This window comes from Parus major, chromosome 3 (genome assembly GCF_001522545.3).
Source record: "Parus major isolate Abel chromosome 3, Parus_major1.1, whole genome shotgun sequence".
NCBI classification, from domain to species: domain Eukaryota; kingdom Metazoa; phylum Chordata; class Aves; order Passeriformes; family Paridae; genus Parus; species Parus major.
Window position 1 is genome coordinate 39,972,290 of NC_031770.1, and position 18,444 is coordinate 39,990,733.

Below are 18,444 nucleotides of genomic sequence, written 5' to 3' on the forward strand. Positions count from 1 at the left end.
TCCCATGCCAATTAAATAAAACGTACCATAAGTGGAGATAATTTTGTCCTATGGGACATAGTCCCATAAGCAGACCACTAGTTTGTGGATTTAATGCTATTCCCAGCAAGCCTTGACAGAAAAAACAAGAATGTACTGGAGGATTGTGCGAACATACCTTTATTCTACCTAGTGATACACATTTATTGATTTGTACTTTCTAGCAATTTAATTGCTCATAGGAAAGTGGGAGCCCAGATAAATTGTCAAGTAGTTTTCTTCACTGTGGGAGCTATAGGACTCTCCTTTCTTTCTATGAAATAATAAGCACTGCAATATTCTCAGAAGGATTAACATTTGTATCTGGGGTTTGCCTGCTCTTTGGTTTTGAGGTTAAATACAATTTCCATAGAAATTCTGCAAGCTGGATTGCACTCTCCATGCTCCATAAAAACATGGAATGAATGAAAAGTGACTGGAGATTAAAGTGATGAATCCTTTTGCCCTTTCTGTCTGTATTATGCTGACTAGTGGGTTTCTCTCTGTCTCTATTCTTGTATTTCCCCAACTGTGACTCTACTCCAACTTTTAGTATCTAGTTAAGTTTCTGCTGTCAAGGGAATGAAAAATTCCAGAAGAGGCTGGGAGCAGAATTTAACCTGTGTGTGCTGAATCTTTCTTGGAGAAGCTAATCTTTTTTCTTTGACTAGACAGGAAAGGGGCCATATGACTTAGAAAGTGAAGATGGGTGCACATAGTTTAGGCATGCTGGGAGCTGGACTTTCCCTGTTTCATCAAAACCTCCAAGTAATTTTTAGTTATAGTATTTCAGTAACTAAGATGCTGGCCTGGCATAATTTTATTCTTGAAAAATGCCTGTTCCCAAGGGGTCTTTGCATAGTTAGTGGGTGACCCATCTCTTTTCATAGGTTTTGGAGAGGTGAGAAGCAGTGGGACTTGTGCCATAGGAACAAAAAAAAAGAAGCTGCAATAAGGTTTTGTTTGTCCTTCTACTTAATAAAATAGCTGCTATGTTTATTTCTGTAAATTTTAATTTATGGCTAAGGAGCCTGGCGCCTTGAACTAAAACTCTTAAAAGCCACTTATCTCAATCAGTTAATACTAAATTCTAATGCAAACATAAATAAAAATATGGACTTGTATCTCAATTACAATGCAAGCAGTGAAAAAATTCCAATTCATAAACAGGTTATATTAATAATTACATAGAAAGGTTAATAAGAAAAAACAAACCCAAACAAAGTAAAGGAACCATTGAATGACGCCACCCAGCTGCCCAAAATCTAAAGTAAACAGATGGTGCTTTGAATAAAAACACATCCTCATTTATGATAATATTTCATCTAGAATATATTGGCCTGCTGGGTCTTATTGGCTTCTCCATATATCCACTAAGTACAGTAGTCTCTTTCCTGCTTACATGTTCATCTTACTGAATCACAAAAACCTCAGTCTCTTTCTTCTTTTATAGCTTGGCTGACTTTGGAGAACTTTCAGCATCAAATTTTTAATGTAACCACAACAGGGCTTCTCTTTGTAGAATCTGGTTCTGGAACGTGTGACACATAGTACACGATGAAGTCGTAGAGATTATACTAAAATATTATTTTTGTCAGTACTGTGGAGGAGCTACTGTGCCAAGCTTGCCACACTGGGCTGGAGGTGTTGCTCGTCTTCAAAGCCAGCTGCAGCTTCCCAGCCATAGGTGACCAGCACTGACAGCACACTCTGAGCCCTGTCTTCCTTGGCAAATGCAGGGATGGGGCAGCAGTTTGGAGCACTGACCCTTTGGCAGCTCACAGCAGCAGTCTGCAGAAGCCAACAGCCTGGAGCTGCATCCTAGCCAAGGCTGCTTCCCGGTCAGGCCTTCCAGTCCTGGCTGACTAGCCACTGGAAGGTGCAGTTAAAGGCTGAGTAAGGCAGGATGTGTGCCCCCTTGGATGTGAGGCAATAGTCAGATCACCCCAGTGTCAGACTCTGACTGTAGGAACTAAAGCCACTGTTTCTCTGCTGGCACCAGGTCAAACAGCAGGAGACATCCGCAGGGGGTGCCCAGAGGTAGAGGTGTCACAGCGAGGCAGGCATGTCTGGCTCAAGGGGAAGTCTGTAGTGATTGTTTACCTCATGGAGCTCTGGGTGCACAGGGAACTGCACTTAGATGGCTGCTTCTCCTATGTGCCTATAGATATGGTGTGGCCAAATGCTTTTCTGTGCTTCAGATGCCCTTGCTTTGTTTTTCGAGGAAATTGTTTTAATTGAGTATAGTTTGTTTTCTTTTGTTCTTCTGTCTCTAAACGGTTCAAGTATGGCTCTTAGCATAAAACAACTTTGTGCCAGGTGTGACTTTCTTACGGAAATCAGCCAAAACTAAGTCATAAAGACATTGCCTTTTATCACATGCTTGCTTTTGCTGACTGCCACACTGCAGAACTGAGCCTGTGGCCTGCGATGAGAGTTATTAATGGTTAATTAATTAACCATTAAATTATGATATGCAGTCATAATTTATACCCCCCAAAAAACAACCGTTTAGGTGTTCTAGCTTCAGTGATGATTGAAGAGGGCAACACAGTGAAAGAAAAGGATAGGTACTCTTATCTCATTTGTTTTAAACTTTGCAAACCTAGGGAAAATCGTAGTGGGTTTTATCTTTACCTAACCAGTTTATTTCATTCACTCTGTTTATTTCACCATGTGTGCTAGGTTGTTGCCCTTGATCATATTTGCAGTACTTCCTTTAACAGGAAAAGAAAACAGATAGTCTGAGATAAATGGTCTACAGACATTTATGTCTATTTATTCTGACATTGTGCTCATTGAACAGTGGAACTGGACTTTTTACCAGGGATTCTGGATTTAATTCCAAATGTAAAATATGACTTCCAGAGGCCCAGAGAAATTCTGGGGGATTTTGCCTAATTCTGTACCTAAGAAAATGAGCTCCCTCAGCATAAACTGGACAAGTCTACTTCTGTAAGACCAGAGATTCCAGCAATGTCTAAACCTGTGTCTTTTCTTCCCAAGTGTGGAGCTATAGAAATGTCTGTTGCTTTAAGAGCTGAGCTACAGTACTTCTGGACCTGCAAGGCTGGCAGGTCACTTCTGCAGCACTTTTAGGACTGCACCACAGCTTTTGGCTTGAATTTTCATCTTTATCCCACCTGAAAAAGTGTCATACAGTTGTTTGTGCAGCTCAAAACTGAGAGTAGTTTTGAGAAGGAGAAGAACCAGGAAGTGGAAATGTTGAGGTTCTCATTCAAGTTGTCATCTTTTTTGTGTGATTTTTCCTGTGAGTCAGTTAAATATCCTTTCTGTTTCTTTACTTCTTAGGACTGTTGAAAATGCATCTGAATTTTTGCATCTAGTCAACAAAGGCCTACAGCTGAGAGTCACGCACCCAACACTGGTGCATGCTCATTCCTCTCGTTCTCATCTGGTAGTGACATTGACCATAACCACAGTTGTCTTTGGAGATAACTTTGGTAAGCAGGATGTTACTAAAATACATCTAGAGCCAGTTGTTTTTAGAAAAACAGTCTGTGGATTGGGAGGTTTTCATATTGCTTTTTCTTCCTTTTTCCAATGTTTGATACATTCCCTCAGTTCTTTTCCATCTTTCTAACTTCTTCCTTCCTTCTTAAATAACAGACCATTTTCATGTTTGAATGCTACTGGAGCTTTCAGTTTCCTAAAATCTTAGAGCTTTTCTTGACATGCTTTGACTTACAGAGTTGTTGAAGTGTTATTACATGAGGCAACTAATGAATAAGTTAGTTAGTCATAAGATAGTATAGATCTATATAAGGTAGATACTATAATAAAGTAGTTAAATCACTTAAAATGGATAATTGCATGCCGCACAAAGTTTGTGGTTAAGCTAACCATAAATTTTAGGGATCATCATATGCTTTTGGTTGAGAAAGAATTAAAATTATTTACTCTCTGACTGGCAAAAATGTCCTTTAAATTCAGAATCTTTTGAACTGTTAATAATAGGCCTTATGAAAAGACAAAAAAGGCCTTATGTAAAGACAAAATACTTCTCCTATTTACTATGGCAACATGGTTATTTCTACTTTTCACTACTACCCCAAGACTTACCAGTTTATTGGTTGAGGAAAAACTTTCTTCTGGGGCTCTTGGGGGTAACTTTGTTTTCTTTTGCTCATGTTCTAATTAGGCTCTCTGCTTTCAGTGCTGTGGTCCATCTGCTTCATACTCTGCAACAACAATAAGATTTTAGAAAGTGGGAAATATTTAACATTTTTTCCCTCAGATTGCTATCAGAAATTAAACCAACAGTATCAGCAAAGCAGAACAAACAGTGCCCTCACTTACCTATGTGCCTTGCCAAAAGACACAGTTACTTCACAGGTTGCAGCTCCAGCATCTCCAATGTTAATTCTAGCCAGCTCCAGATTTTCGTTATTACACTGATGGTACTTTTCTAAAGTCAGTGTTTGCACCATTAACACATAGCCATCTTGTCTAATCCAGAACTCCCTTTACCACCTCTAATTGCAGTCACCCCACCATGCCACGTTGCCTGGCATCAAAGCTCCGTAGAAATGTCTAATTGTTGTTGAATGCAGACTCTGGCTTTTGACTCCCAGCACATGGGTGAAGATGTGTACTGTAAGGGAACAGAGCAGAACTGCAGCTGGGACCTCACTGCAGCAGTGTGTGACAGCACAGCCTATCTTGGTTAGCAGGAAAGGACCCTGATTAAAAGCCAGGTGCCATTGTTGTAAAGTCTGTGATGAGTTCTGCACCTAAAGCCAGGGTTGACAAGCCAGCAGTTTTTCAGGTTTGATTAAGGTATTTTAGCATTTTGATCAGTAGTATCTGTTGTTTGAGGAGAGCTGTTTCTTAATTTCACTGTCTAAAACTGAAGAGGAGTGAGAACACTTAGTTTGACACTGTATGTGTCAAGCCATTATTCTGTGTAAGCCAACACAGCTGCTCTGCCTAAACTGTGAATAGCTGGCTCAGGGTTTAGCAGCAGCTCACTTGGAGAAGTACAGAGCTCTGTAATTCAAGTAAGAATTGCTCCTTAGTCAAGTTTTGCATTTGGAAGCTTTCTACTATTCCATCTAGAACTTTAAGCACCCAAGTAGGTCTGTTGTCTCTATGACCTGTAGCAGAATATGTGCCTTTTATTCTTTTGTTCTTTTGGAGAGAGAAGGAGATAGATGAAAACCAAAACACTAAGAAAAAAAACCCAAACTGCTTTGGGAAATCCATTTTGCGTATGTTCCTGCTAAGCTAATGTGAAAGCAGCTTTCCCAGAGAATCTTTGTCTTCCTTCCCAGCAAAGAGAGAAAGCCAGATGCTTCTGCTGAGGAATGATACTAGTAGGTAACCCACCTGAACAAGTGGAAATAGCACTATTGAGGCTAATAGCTCATCGTGTGGAGATCTTGCAGTGGGATATGATGGCTGAAGGAAGTCTAAAAGGAACAGCAGCAAAGGACAAAATAGAACAGGCAGGATAAGGATTATTTTCTTTTTCCAGAACATCAGCAGGTGATGTTTCAAACACAGAGAACCAGTTTTCAGAGCCTACTGCTCCCAAACATCTGAAATTGTACTTCAATTGCAATCAGTCTAAAACTTTAAAGAAAGCCTCTTTAAAGTCCTTACTGGACTCCCACTTCTTGTTTTCCACACAGATGTGTGAACAATGGGGACATTGGATACAACACAATCTACACCAAAGTTTCTTACCAACTGGTACAATCACTTTGATGAGTAAAACTTTAAATGAAATAGAAAAAGTCATTCAGCCTGCCTGTGCCATGGATTCTGGCTTGTACGTTACTTCTGTTAGAATAGCCTGACACAGCAGATACTGTACATCCCTATTGATGCACCATTTTTCCCCCATCTAAATTTTCAGTGTCAGTGAGAATCTCTCTATTGGTTTTTTTTCATTAACTAGGTACTTTATGGGAAGATGAACAAACCAGTCAGAGACTAAATAAAGAGGCTTCCTGTACTTTTCCGCAAAAAATGAGAGACAATAAATCTACCTCTTCTTCTGGAGCCTCTTCACCAGTACAACTTGAAGCAACTGAGAAAATGAAGCAAGTCAAAACGAGACTGCAGCTGGTGGACCTGGCTGGGAGCGAGTGTGTTGGTAAGAGAATGTGTCTGTTTGTGGGCATGGATACTCAGGGATCTAGGTTACAGTAAATGCTTTAGTTCTTTATGGAAGGATACATGCTAACCACAGAGGTGGTTTGAACCCACAGATCCTGTCATAAACAAAATTCTGAGGGCTGATTGATCCGGTTTTGCACTGGTGTAGTTTAACTCAAAGTATGACTGCATAAGCTTGAAATAAGCCCAGGATGGTTACACATATCATAGATACACTATTTGTTCAGACTGCTTTTATTAGGCCTGTTTTTCTACTCTGAAAATTAGCATGTCTTTGGTACAGAAATGTTTAAAGAGCATAAATTATTTAAATATTACAAATATCTGTAATGATTTGTATTACCATATGTGGATTTTTCTGCTTTATTGTGGAAAAAGTCTTGGAGGAAATTAGCGTTGAAAAGATAATATTGCTTTTTATTGTTTCTTCAAAGCATTTTCCTCCTGCCTCCTCTATGCAAACAATAATTTTAAAAACTCGATTATTTCCTAAAGGACAAGCTTTCTTACCAAGAAAAATCATGCAGCCAAATGTATCATTCCAGAAATAATGTTTTGAAAAGTGAACCAGTATTATGAAAGAGTCTTTTACTTCACTGCCAAGAATTCTTGCTGTTGCTCACTGTTAAACTTTTGTTCTACAGAGAAACCTAATATAATACATTATTTTTTCATTTGCTCTAAATGCTGAAAACATGTAATTGAGCAACAGGGCGTGTGTTTGTTCTCTCAGTTAAACCAGGACAAACATTTCCTTGGTCTGGGGCTCGGCAGGCCAGTTCCTCCAGTGAATCCAGAAGAGCTGTGCTCACATCAGTGTTAGATGTGGCCCAGCACATGCAGCAGCTGACCTCTGCCATCAGCTGTGCTGGTGGACATACTCTGTTGAAAGTGAGGGCAGTGTTAACTCATAATTGTTTTAAAATGTGGGCAAATCTAAGTAAGCAACCTTACCTCAAGCTTCTCACACATGTCAGCACCTGGCCCTGTTGGCTCTGCAGTGGCATGGGTCATTTGAGGCATTTACAAGCCAATTTGTCCCTTTTTAGCAAACTGTTTCACTTTGAAAACTCACCTAAATGCTTTGTCAAAGTTCATCTAACCAAATGCAGATAATCAGCAGTTTAAACGTCTACCCTCTACCCTATATGCAGTTTTCTCCTTTAGGGGGGTAACTGTTATCCCAGCACTCCAGTTTTCCTTGATATGAAGAGGATGCCTGGGGATGGTTGTATATATAATGACCCAAGTAAAGTTACCCTGTGATTCATCCTATCTTGGATTGTTATCCACCCTTTGACATGCTCTTCCAAACTGCTTTACTCTATCTCTCTCTGACAAGATAGAGAGACTCTACCACTCCAACCTCATCCTCTCCCAAAGTTCTAGAGCCCTCACTGTCCAGACTCCTGGGTTTTTTGCTATTACTTTTCACATTTCCCTTTGCTAGAAAATTCTGGCCTAAGGGGAAAACAAGATCTGTGGCCGCTTCCTGTACCTGTCTAGAGATAGGAGAGTAGGCAGTAGAGGAAGCTGTTGGCCCCATCTGATTGTCCCACTGCCATCAGCTCTGCCTGACATGGATCCTGTGCCCTGGGTTAGGAGAAGTGAATGTGGATGCATCTGTACCTCATCCACTATCCTCAATAAAGCTTGAATTTGAATAATATGATGCTAAATGCTAATAGCAAATTTCTCTTCCCCAAATGGCAAAGGTAAGGACAGCAGGAATTGATTACTATTACCTGTACTCTCATCCAGACTGATCAAAGAGTTTGCAGCACCTCTTTGAATTGGTGCAGTTTGTTGCACAGACCAAACCTTTACAGTGCTGCTCAGGGGCAGCATAGCTACATCCAACCATGCTGGGTGGGTGATAGAATTGCATCGTTTACCTTTATCCATTTCCTTGCAGCTAATCATGCCATAAAACAGTACTCCACAGGCTCTGGTGAACACAAATACAAGTGTGAACACTTGTGGCTGTTGTAGTTTTCTCTCTGCAGCTTGTGCCATCAGTGCCTCCCCTCTTTTTCCAAAGAGAGATAGATGGGGCAGCTAGCTTATAAAAAATGGTGGAACAGAATAGGCTTCTCTTAGGGGACATTGTGGACTCGTGTTTTCAAAAGCTGTGTTGTCTTGTCTGCTCTTAAGGTGTTCCTACTTTCTTGGTTCTTTGTTTTTAAAACATATGGAGCCAAAAATGCATTGAACATCTGCAGAGATCAACTTTAACATGAGATGCTTTGGACCATCTGTAGACATTGAATCTTCTTTAACCTTTCCTCCACATTGAAGTAGCTTTGCTTAGTGTTACCAGTGCCTTTTTCTACACTGTACCAGGTATGTCTGGAGTGACAGGAGCAGCACTGAGAGAGACCTCCTTTATTAACCGCAGCCTGTCTGCCCTGGCCGATGTTCTGGGAGCAATAGCAGAGCAGCGAGCTCACGTCCCTTATCGGAACAGCAAACTTACACATCTGCTTCAGGACTCTGTTGGTGAGGGATTATTCTGACTCTTGTTCAACAATATAGATTTCTTCTCCTGATTTTTTCTCTTCTTTGCTGTGTAATATTAGAAGATTATCTTCTACTCCTTGCTTGAATGTGGCCTTTATTTCAAAGACTGGACTGGGAGAGTCAGTACACAGTGACAGTTCTGAACTCTGAATTTGGCTAAATCTTGCTGTTCCCAAAGCTCAGTTGAAGAACAGCATCTCAGTAGGATCATGTGAAGGGTAAAAATTACATTTCACTTGTATTGTTTCATGTCAGGTACAGTTTAAAAGTTAAAGATTGAAATTTATTACTAATAAATTAGTAATAGGGTATAACCACAATTCCTTAACATTGTGGGCTGTAGCAGCAAGGCAAAGGAGGGAGACAGGACATGGCACTGTAATAAAACTTCATTTTGTGTTTGGGTCACTTCCTCTTCTTTAGCTCATCTATGCAGAAGCAAGTTTTAAAGCAAGTGTTATTCCTGCATTAATGTTAGATTTATGTCTGTGTGTGTAGTACATGAGTCCATTTTTCTTTGGCCAAAAAATATTAGCCCTTATGTTTTTAGTCTCCAGTTCAAGCCATTGACAGTGAATGAAGTAACAGTTCTTCAGAGTTGTTGAAACACTATGAGTTTTTTGCTTAAGCTTTGATTTTCACTTGGTACTGGAGTCTCTACTGTGACAAGAGAAAGCAAAAAAAAGAGAAGTGAGAGCTATGCTGTATGGATGCTGAGCCTGATTTTAACCAAGTCTGTTGCATGACTTTGGTGAAGTGCTGAAAATGGCCGTTTCCTCCTTTGTTTAATCATTGTCTGTAAACTTTGAGTCTGTTTTGTTTTATTGTCACAAAAGCCATTTTGCCATTACCCCAGATTTACAAATATTTGACAAAACTTAAATAAGTGTCCAGACCCATAACATACATCCTGATTAACTGATGAAGCTAATAGGGGGGAAAATCTACATTACAAATTGTGAAACCTTTGGGGGGAAGTACCATATTGTTAGATATAGACTCCCCATGAAGGAGATGTCTCTTTCTTCAGGAGCAGTTTGCTGCTTCATGAAAACAGTGGTAATCTGTGCTCACTGTTGTGTAGATCAGTATGGTAACAGTGTATAACTTACTGAAAATAATGAGGTAAATAAGTGTGTTTTGTCTTTTCCCTGCTTTTAGGAGGTGATGCTAAACTGTTGCTGATACTGTGCATCTCTCCTGGCCAAAAGTATTTAACAGAATCAATGCAGTCTCTGGGATTTGGAACTCGTGCTCGGCAAGTTCAGAGAGGACAAGTCAAGAAAAAAAATTTTCCAGTGCTGAGTAAAGGAAAATAAAACCTAAGACTCCTGTGGATTAAAGTATCATTAATGAGTTCCCCAGCCCGAAATGTATATTGTTGTCCTTACGCCTTTCTTTTAGATATCAACTGCCAGATAAAATAAACAATCTTCAACATGGCCTTAGTAAGCAATAAACCTGCTAATGAGGTTCTTGCTCCAAAGATAATAGCAAGTATTGACAACATCTACCCACCATGGTGGAAAGGTAGAGAAATAAACTGGGCTTTAGGACATGGCTTTGGTGATGTGTTTCTTTAGTTCTACTTGCCCTAAGTCAACAGGGCCCCTGATTTAGGATGGTTCACTTCTGAAAGGCCAAGCGTGCATTCTCTCTTCTCAGTAGAAGTCAGGAGTCTAAATATCATTCCAGTGCTTCAAAGCAAATTAAATACTTCCTCCCATCTTGGATTAAAATGAGACACATCATTTTTTTTATTGCTCTTCTATCTAGCATGGACGGGGTCATTCCTAATGTACTAGCACTAGGTAGGAATGTAAAGGAACCCATCAGCTGCACTGAATGGAGTTTTGTTCTCTGGTTTTAAGTAGGAAATAATGGCATTAGTGAGATGGAGAAAAATGAGTAAGGCTATATCTGTTATCCCTCTGGAATGTAGTTTAGAGAGCAAATGAGGGATTACACAACTTTTTGAAAACACACTTAAGTTAAATGGTTGGAATGAGTCCCAGCTCTGCTGAGTTCATTAAACCCACAGCTTTGCCTCTTTTGGGGGGGTATTTTTGCTCCATGAATGCAGAGGCCCTGAACTACAGATCCTAATGGGACCCAACTTGAACAACTGTTGTAGTAATCTGGCCTCTTATTTCACTTGCATTTCTGAAGTTAAACTCATCACAACTTGAAGCTGTGCCTGCAGATTAAAAAAGGATAACCACAAATAAAATACTGAACAGCAGCTTGTGATATGCTGTTTGTCACCTGCAAGAGGCTTTCACCCTTTTACACCAATGGTGAGACAACATCACACAGGGTTTGTGAGTGCAGTGACACTGGGAAAAGTTTCAAGAAAGTTTAAGTAATATTAGAGGTGAGAAGTAGGCCCAAGATGAACAATTGGGTACAAGCAGCATCTGATGTGTTCTGTGCAATAAATTGTTGCTGGGCATAGGCCTCAAGAGCCACTCTTAATTTTTTTTTCCACCAGCAATTACTCTGCCCCTAGACTGGGAGAGAGGTCATTGTTAGGTCACTGCAAGAAGCCTTAAATTGCAGTGGCCTGCCCCAAAGGCTGGAGTTTATAGTACTCCAAGTCACTTAACCTTCACAAGCACAAATATTTATCCAGAGATTATGTAGCGTACTATTATTGGAATTTCACCCTTGAATATATAACAGCTGCTGTGTTGCTTGCAGTGCTCTGGTGCTCAGAACATAAAGTATCCAACCAGAGAGCTGTAATAACACTCGCTTTCCTAAATAATGTCAAGAGGGTAAAAAATGCCTCAACTTTACCTGACTCCAGCAGTTACAGAGGGGTAGGAAACAAATCTGGCCACAGGAATTTATGAATCTGAGTGGTCAGTAAAGCAATCTCAGGTGAGAAAGTGTCAGAGCAAGGAATGAGACCCTGGTTGATGAAATGCAGGAGGAGCTTCAAGCTCACCCTAATCTCTGGACAGCTGGGCTACTAAAGCAGCCTGGATTACAGCTCAAAGAGAGGTTAAGTAACAAGGGCTGATTCCACCAGCAGTTGTAAGTAAGTTCAAGCATTTTAAGGATTTGACATTTTAAAATGTTATGCAGAAGTACAACTTGCCATGAGCTGTTCTTTATTTTCTTTTTCTGAAAAACTGCCCTTCAAAACTTTGGATTTATTTATAATCTTTGTTGTAGGAGAAAAGCAGCAATACTTATTATTGTAGCAGAGAAATAAACCCCTCAAATATGAGCAAAAAGGTTAAATTTCTACATTAACATTAACTCAGCCAAACTGAGAGTATGCAGCACTCCCTGCTCCTGTTTTCCTTGTCAGCATAGCATATCACTCACTGTTTGACCTGCACAACTGAGTGTACAGGATATGCAGGGCAGCAGGGTTAACATTTTGTTCCAACAATGTTCAGGTTTGGAATTTCCTGGGTTATAGAGATATGATTGCTCAAGCCCAGTGTGAGAAGGGAAGAAGGGTAAAAGTTGTAAGGGTGAAATGGCTTTACTCCTGCATCTAAGCTGAACTGTCTTCTGTCCCAAAAGTCCCTCAGGCCTGCCAAAGGAGGATGTTCAGACACATAACTGATGTCTTGGGGAACAAGAAAAACAGCATGTGCAAGGCCCTATACTTCTTTGCTGCCATTTTTCAGTGTTTTGATCTTTCATTCTTTGAAATTACATCTATTTTAGAAAAGCAGATGTAACAGATATTCAGAGAGCTGACCTCAAGGATCACCTCATTGACTAAAGCCTATTCTGATAAACCTGTCCTCACTGTCTTGGCACTGTAAAGCTGAAACATACATACCAACATTGGGAGAAAGAAAGAAAAGTTATGTTTTAAAGCATTCTGAAATATTGAGATAGAAGGACATAAGCACCAGGGAAAAAGGTGGTTGCTCTTAAGAGTGCCCATGTAGTCTATGCTAAAATAAGCTTTGCTCTCTGCGTGGGCAGGGGCACAATCAAATGAGGGTAAGAACAACATAAATCAGGAGAAGATCCTTTCAGTGAAGTCCATGAGTGCATAATGCAGCTTTCAGCTGGTGTCTTGGCACACTGAAGCTGGAGCACCCTCAACCCTGCTTCAGACAAGTCACTGTCTCTGAGTGCTGCTCAGTATAGAGGGGTGTTGTTTCCTATCCATGATCCACATGCCTTGGTGGCAGTCAACACATTGACCTTCCACCACCTGGCTCTCATTCTCCTTCCCTGGGCCTCGACTTTCTCCTGTGACATTTCAGTCAGTGCTCACCTATGTCACACCTCACACTGTCCCCTGGCTGGCCCTAGGAAGTAGGGACACACCCACATGATGCTGCAAGGCACCACAAACCCCAGCTACTCATGGACTGGCCTTCAGGACCTCCTCTTGAATTTATGCTGCTGCTTTCATCATCCTGTAGAGAAGCGAAGCAAATCATTTCAGTAACAGTGTCCAGGAACCTCCAACTCTTCTTCAAAGAGCCTTCCCACTGCAGAAACCACAGCAAACAGAAGAGAATTTGCTCTCGTGCATACTCTTGGCACTCAGCATCCTGGTTTAGTGTTCAGGTGGCCAAGGAACCAATGGTGTGAAGCCTGACCAGCACAGCACCTGTCTGGGAGGCCCAGGATCTCACAGTCACGCAGATGTACCCCAGAACACCTTATTTACAAGTGGAAGCAGCTTCCACACTCCTAACCCATAGGCCAAGCATCCTCCCAGAAAGGAGAAGCTTTGGATCCAGTTCAAAGACAAATGTTTGAGCTCCTGTCTCTCCCAGGACATGTGAATGCTCTGGCTCGAAGGTGATTCAGCAGATCTGGAGACGGGGCAAGGAAAATGGGATTCTGCCAGACCAGTCCCCACGGCCTAACAGCAGCAAGTACTTATCTAAGGGAATATATACAGGTATGTGTACACATAAACATACACAAAGCTAGCAGAAATCTAGACTTACCTAGAATCACACAATGACATTTAAAGTACAAGTCCAAAATTTGGCTCAAAAGTACAATTTGGAGTCCACATTTCTCTGTGGATTCATCATTACAGACAGAATTTTTCAGCTGTGGTTGGTGGTTTGCCTTGCAGCCAAAGGAAAGGGATTAACAGGATAGATCCACCTTCAGCAATAACTCTGCCTCCCTAGTCTAGCAAGGGAGTCCAGGCAAAGGGTTTAGAGCATCATCTTTCAGTTTGCACTAGCCAGGGAAACTGACTGCTCAAGGACATCATCTTAGAGAGCACAAAACTGCTGTGGAGAGTTTTCATTTATTCACTTTTTCAGCCTTGAACCCTACTGTGCCTGCCCATCTCTGTAGTGCTGGTCCAACACGTGTCTTTCAAACTTTGCAAATCTGTCCCCAGCTCCCTTGCAGCAGCCAGCTTTCTGAATAGGGAAAGGCAGTGTGAAATGAGGCAGAGCAGATCACGCGGCACAGGAGCAGGTCTCCATCAGTTCTCTCTGAAGATGTTTTACTTGGCACCTGCAAGATACATCTTTGGGCAGAGCAGTTTACCATCTTTTAGCTTTGAGTGCTAAACCCACACTGCAGTTTACAGCACTCTGCACCCTCTCCAGACAAGCCCTTAATCTTCCTCATCACCTAGGAACACTCTTATCAGCAGAGCCCAAGAAAGCACTGTGATCCATCATTGGTTAAGAGAGCTGCATATCATCACAGGGTTAAAACAAACCAGTAATTAAACCAGCCAGTGCTTTTTGCCCACTCTTAAACAAAACCTTGACCTATGCTGACGTTTGAAAATTATATATTTAATTTCCATGTGTGGCTTCATGATTTGGCAGCAGCCACACCACAAAGAGAACCTGCTTTTAGCCAGGCTAGAAAAGCCATAATCAGCATTGGAAGGTTCACAAAAATGTTTAATTTGTTATTAAATTGCTGATTCCATTTTATGAAGCGCTTTTCCAAACCCTTGCAAAATGTGAGGAACAGGCAGAATGAAGCAGTTACTGGAAAAGGCTTTTGGCTCATGCTATGAAGAAGCAGTCACGAGCTGATGGGTTTAGAAGTCCCTTCCAGACAGAAGAAGCAGCAGCATCTGCTCATGGAGGAGCAAACAGGCCCAGAGTGCAGGGATGCCAAAGGTTCTGCAGCCTTTCACAAAACCAACTTGGCATTTGAACAAGGACATTAACCATAGCCCCAGCCAGATCAAAATGCCACATGTCATATAATGGAGGGCACAGGGGGATCTAATTGAAGGGAACGAGAGAGAGGAAACTCGGCCTACAACTATTTTTGGCTTCTTTTAGACCCACTTTATCAAACCGGGTTTTATCTTGCCCTTTTTATTTTGTTTTTAAAAAATCTAAGATTAAATTTGAGCCTTCTTGAATTCATGCAAGTATCTCATGAGGTTAGCACATCTTATCCACATATTTGCAGGCCTAAAGTTGCACCTCTGCTTATTTCCCTGGGGAACCTCAGTTAAGTCAAATTATCACCCCCTTCTTCTCCCAGCTCCCCTGTCTTCATGTTTGCAAGTATTTCCTCCAACACATATCCCCTCTTACTCTTTTCCTGTTACATGAAATTGGTATCCTAGCTGGGATGAGTCAGTTCACTTAAAGGCAGCACCAGGAGTGGTTTTCCTTTTCATTTTCCTCTGGACTTTACTAATTACTTGTGTCCCTCTTCTACATAAAACAAGACAAAACAAATAAACCAAAGGCACCACCAACAAAAACGTCCCACCCCACTACTAAAAAAAGTTTTGGGAGCCACACCAGAGGCTTTGAAGTTCCAAGAGACAGAAGATGATAGCTCTTCCCTCACTTCAGATGTCTGGGTTTTGTTGCAGTGTGAGCCTCCTCCACCTCCTTCTGAGCCTGCACACATACACAAAGACTTTGCCCACTACATTCTCTGAGCTGTTGTTTTAGATTATACAAGCTCCAGGAAAACCACCCAACTGAATTCTGAAATGGGAGCATTTTGCAGGGCAGCTGATATGCTGGTAAACACTGCTTCTTTAGACTTTAGTCCTGGACCTCCAATAATTCCAGCCTTTTTGCCAAGCAGCACCAACACTCCTGTCGATGTGCATTACACACACTTTTACAAGTTTTGTTTGCATTTAAGATCCAGATGTCTGCAGTCCTTTTCTCCTGACCCATGTCCCACATCCTCCCCAAGGCAGGTGGCTTGGTGTGGGTGGATGCATGCAGTGATCCATGTGCTGCCTAGAAATGAGATAGATGAGGAGCCCATGCTGCTCCAGTGGGCTCTGCTGCTAAGGCTGAATCCATGGAAAATGGTTAGCAGGTATTTCCCACGCCAATGTTCAGTGTCTCCTAATGCAACCAAGCTCAGGCAGTCAGATCTGACCAGTTATTTCACAGTGTCTGACTTGCAGGAAGCACTTCCCAACAGAGACGGGGAAAAGTTCACAAGAGGTACTCCAACATTCCAGTATCTAAACAGGAACACCTGATGGAGATGGCACAGGGCTCATCCCAGAGGGACAATGATCCAGGTGTTGGGAAAGTGCCAGGAGATGCAACAGCCTCTGCCTGGGCTGTCTCCAGAGACAAGGGGCCATAAAGGTCATTGTACCTCTGGACAGCCCCCACTGATGCTGCCTTATGAGAGATGTGCCCAGTCCACTGCCCTGCCAGTCTCCATCCTGAAGAAAGGCTGACTTCTGCAACCAGAATCTGGTTTACCTGCTAGATTTGGCATAACACTTGTAACAGTGAGGGGCAGGATGTGACTGTGATGCTGGAACACGAGAAGCTGTACCTTACACATTCAGCAGCATCAGCTCTTTTGTTTGCCCACATGAACAAGGAGAGAGGGCTTCAGATGAACACATTGTCGTGGGCTGTAAGAAACTCACAACAGCCACTTTCAGGACATGGGATGCAAGCAATGGGCTTGCAGTTTTCCAGCACAAGTAGGCCTATGTTAAATCCCTCTCAGGACCTTAGTCCCATAAACCCAGACACATCAAAATGTTCCAACCTTTGCAGTCCCAGCTGCATGTCATGAGCTCAGCTCCTGTGGCATACAGACAAAAGGCAGATGAACTGGTGAATAACAAAAATGTTCAAATGTGCAGTTGCATGGGGAAATGGAGCAGAGGACAAGAAGCAAGCTACCTGCACAGTCCCAGGAAGGATCCTAGTAAAGAAATTGTCCCTGGTCAAGTTCCACAGCAGGGAAATGCAACACGTAGGGAAGCTGAGCACACAGGTACTGCTCCTGATCCTCACATCACCAGGACTGCACCCAGTCTGGCTGTGGACCTTGTACGAGCTTAGAAGTAGCTACAGGTATTACCTCAGGCCATATTCAGCCCAACAGAGCAGCTTCTCTCCCTTCATATTTCTACATCCACCTCCTCTTACTGGAGGTGAGTACCCATGCTCGCTCCTGCTGTGTCTCTCCTGAAGTGAGCCCTGCACTTCATGGCACAGTGAGGTGGTCCCTCTGCAGAGCATCCCTGCCAAGCCAGGGAAGGGGCAGTGCTACTGAGGACACCTCTGCCTGTTGGCAGGCAAGTCTGGTGCTGCCCAAGGCAGGAATAATTGCCTTTGCCCAGGATATCTTTCTGGAGAGACCAGCCAAGCACATGATTTCCCAACATCCTGAAATGCTCTGGGAGAGCCAGAGGAGGTTACACACTACAAGGCCAGGCAAGGACAGCACACAGGAGTCCTGCAGCCAGGTGTGCTCTGGGCCACACACAATGTCACAGTTACAGGGCAGTGCAGTAATGGGAAGCTTGAAGGCAAGGCAACCTCACCACAGGCACAAGAAAGCAAAAGTATCCAGCTCCAAAAAAGCCCAGGGACTTTTGGACACCATCTACTTCCCAAAAAGAGAGGAAAGGGAAAAATGGAAAAGGGCACAAAGTCCTAAGAGAGCTCTGATAAAGTAATGGCAGGCACAAGATAGTGGAGATGCCACAACACTGACTCATACCAATGTTGACTCACCAAAGTCCTGAAAACAACCCTGGCAGATTAGATTTCATTGGCACTTAGCTCCAGGCAGCTGAGGTCCCATCCTCATTGCTGGGATTTTGCCAGATCCTGGCCAGAGTCTCAGCTTAGGCACCTGCTTTTGACAGAGCAGGTCTGAGAGCCCCCTAAAGGAGGATCCCAGTGTCTCCTACCCGCTCTCACCAAGTGGCACTGCCACCAGGTCAGTCCCTGCAGGTGTCCCACTGCTACCTCCTGCTGTCTCCTTCACCCAGCTGCTCACACTGCCAGGCATTTGTGGCCTGTAGCCAGACAGGGTTGCTCCCAGTTTGGACTCAGCAATAACAGCACACATGCCCTGGGAGAGGGCACCCTTGGACAGTTGACATATTTGAGGCCAAGGTCCTCTGCAGAGCTGATCTCTGTCGTGGTTTAAAACTAATAATTAAGAAAATTACTTATTTCTTGCTGTGAGATATGGATTAGAATAAGGGCAAAACAGGCATAAAACTTAAAAGGAATAAAGAAAGTTTATTGACAAACAACAAGAATAAGAACACCAGAATAAACTTCTAGAAAAACTTTTTCATCTCTTATCTATTTACTATTCTCTCGTTCACATGACAACAGAGACAAAAACTTTGGAACTTTGGTGGTTAAAACAGTCTTAGTTTTTGTTATAGTCTTTTCACTTGTTTTTGTAGGGAAACAGAAGTTTTTTCTTGTTAATTTATGGAGTTTCTCACACGAAAACTATTTTTTGTTATAGTTTTCCATTGCCCTGATATCAGCTGCCCAGAGCTGCTGTTATCAGAGCCCACCCCTC

The 18,444-nt window shown here is 42.3% G+C and overlaps 1 protein-coding gene and 1 long non-coding RNA gene across 5 annotated transcripts in view; one reads left to right on the top strand and one right to left on the bottom strand.

Moving 5' to 3' along the window:
- Positions 1-10,243, top strand: part of KIF25 (kinesin family member 25) — a 41,296-nt gene extending 31,053 nt beyond the window's left edge. For all 3 annotated transcript variants that reach the window (XM_015623110.2, XM_033512648.1, XM_015623113.3), the window contains 4 exons: positions 3,331-3,482; positions 5,942-6,139; positions 8,506-8,661; positions 9,844-10,243. In XM_015623110.2, the coding sequence (XP_015478596.1) occupies positions 3,331-3,482; positions 5,942-6,139; positions 8,506-8,661; positions 9,844-10,001 (664 nt within the window). In that variant the 3' untranslated portion in view covers positions 10,002-10,243. The remainder of the gene's footprint in view (positions 1-3,330; positions 3,483-5,941; positions 6,140-8,505; positions 8,662-9,843) is intronic.
- LOC107202396 overlaps positions 1-17,991 on the bottom strand; it is a 36,476-nt gene extending 18,485 nt beyond the window's left edge. For both annotated transcript variants that reach the window (XR_004496341.1, XR_001520668.2), the window contains exons 1-2: positions 17,634-17,991; positions 4,102-4,220 (exon numbers count right to left, since the gene is read on the bottom strand). This is a non-coding gene — a long non-coding RNA (uncharacterized LOC107202396). The remainder of the gene's footprint in view (positions 1-4,101; positions 4,221-17,633) is intronic.
- Positions 17,992-18,444: the final 453 nt, after the last annotated feature.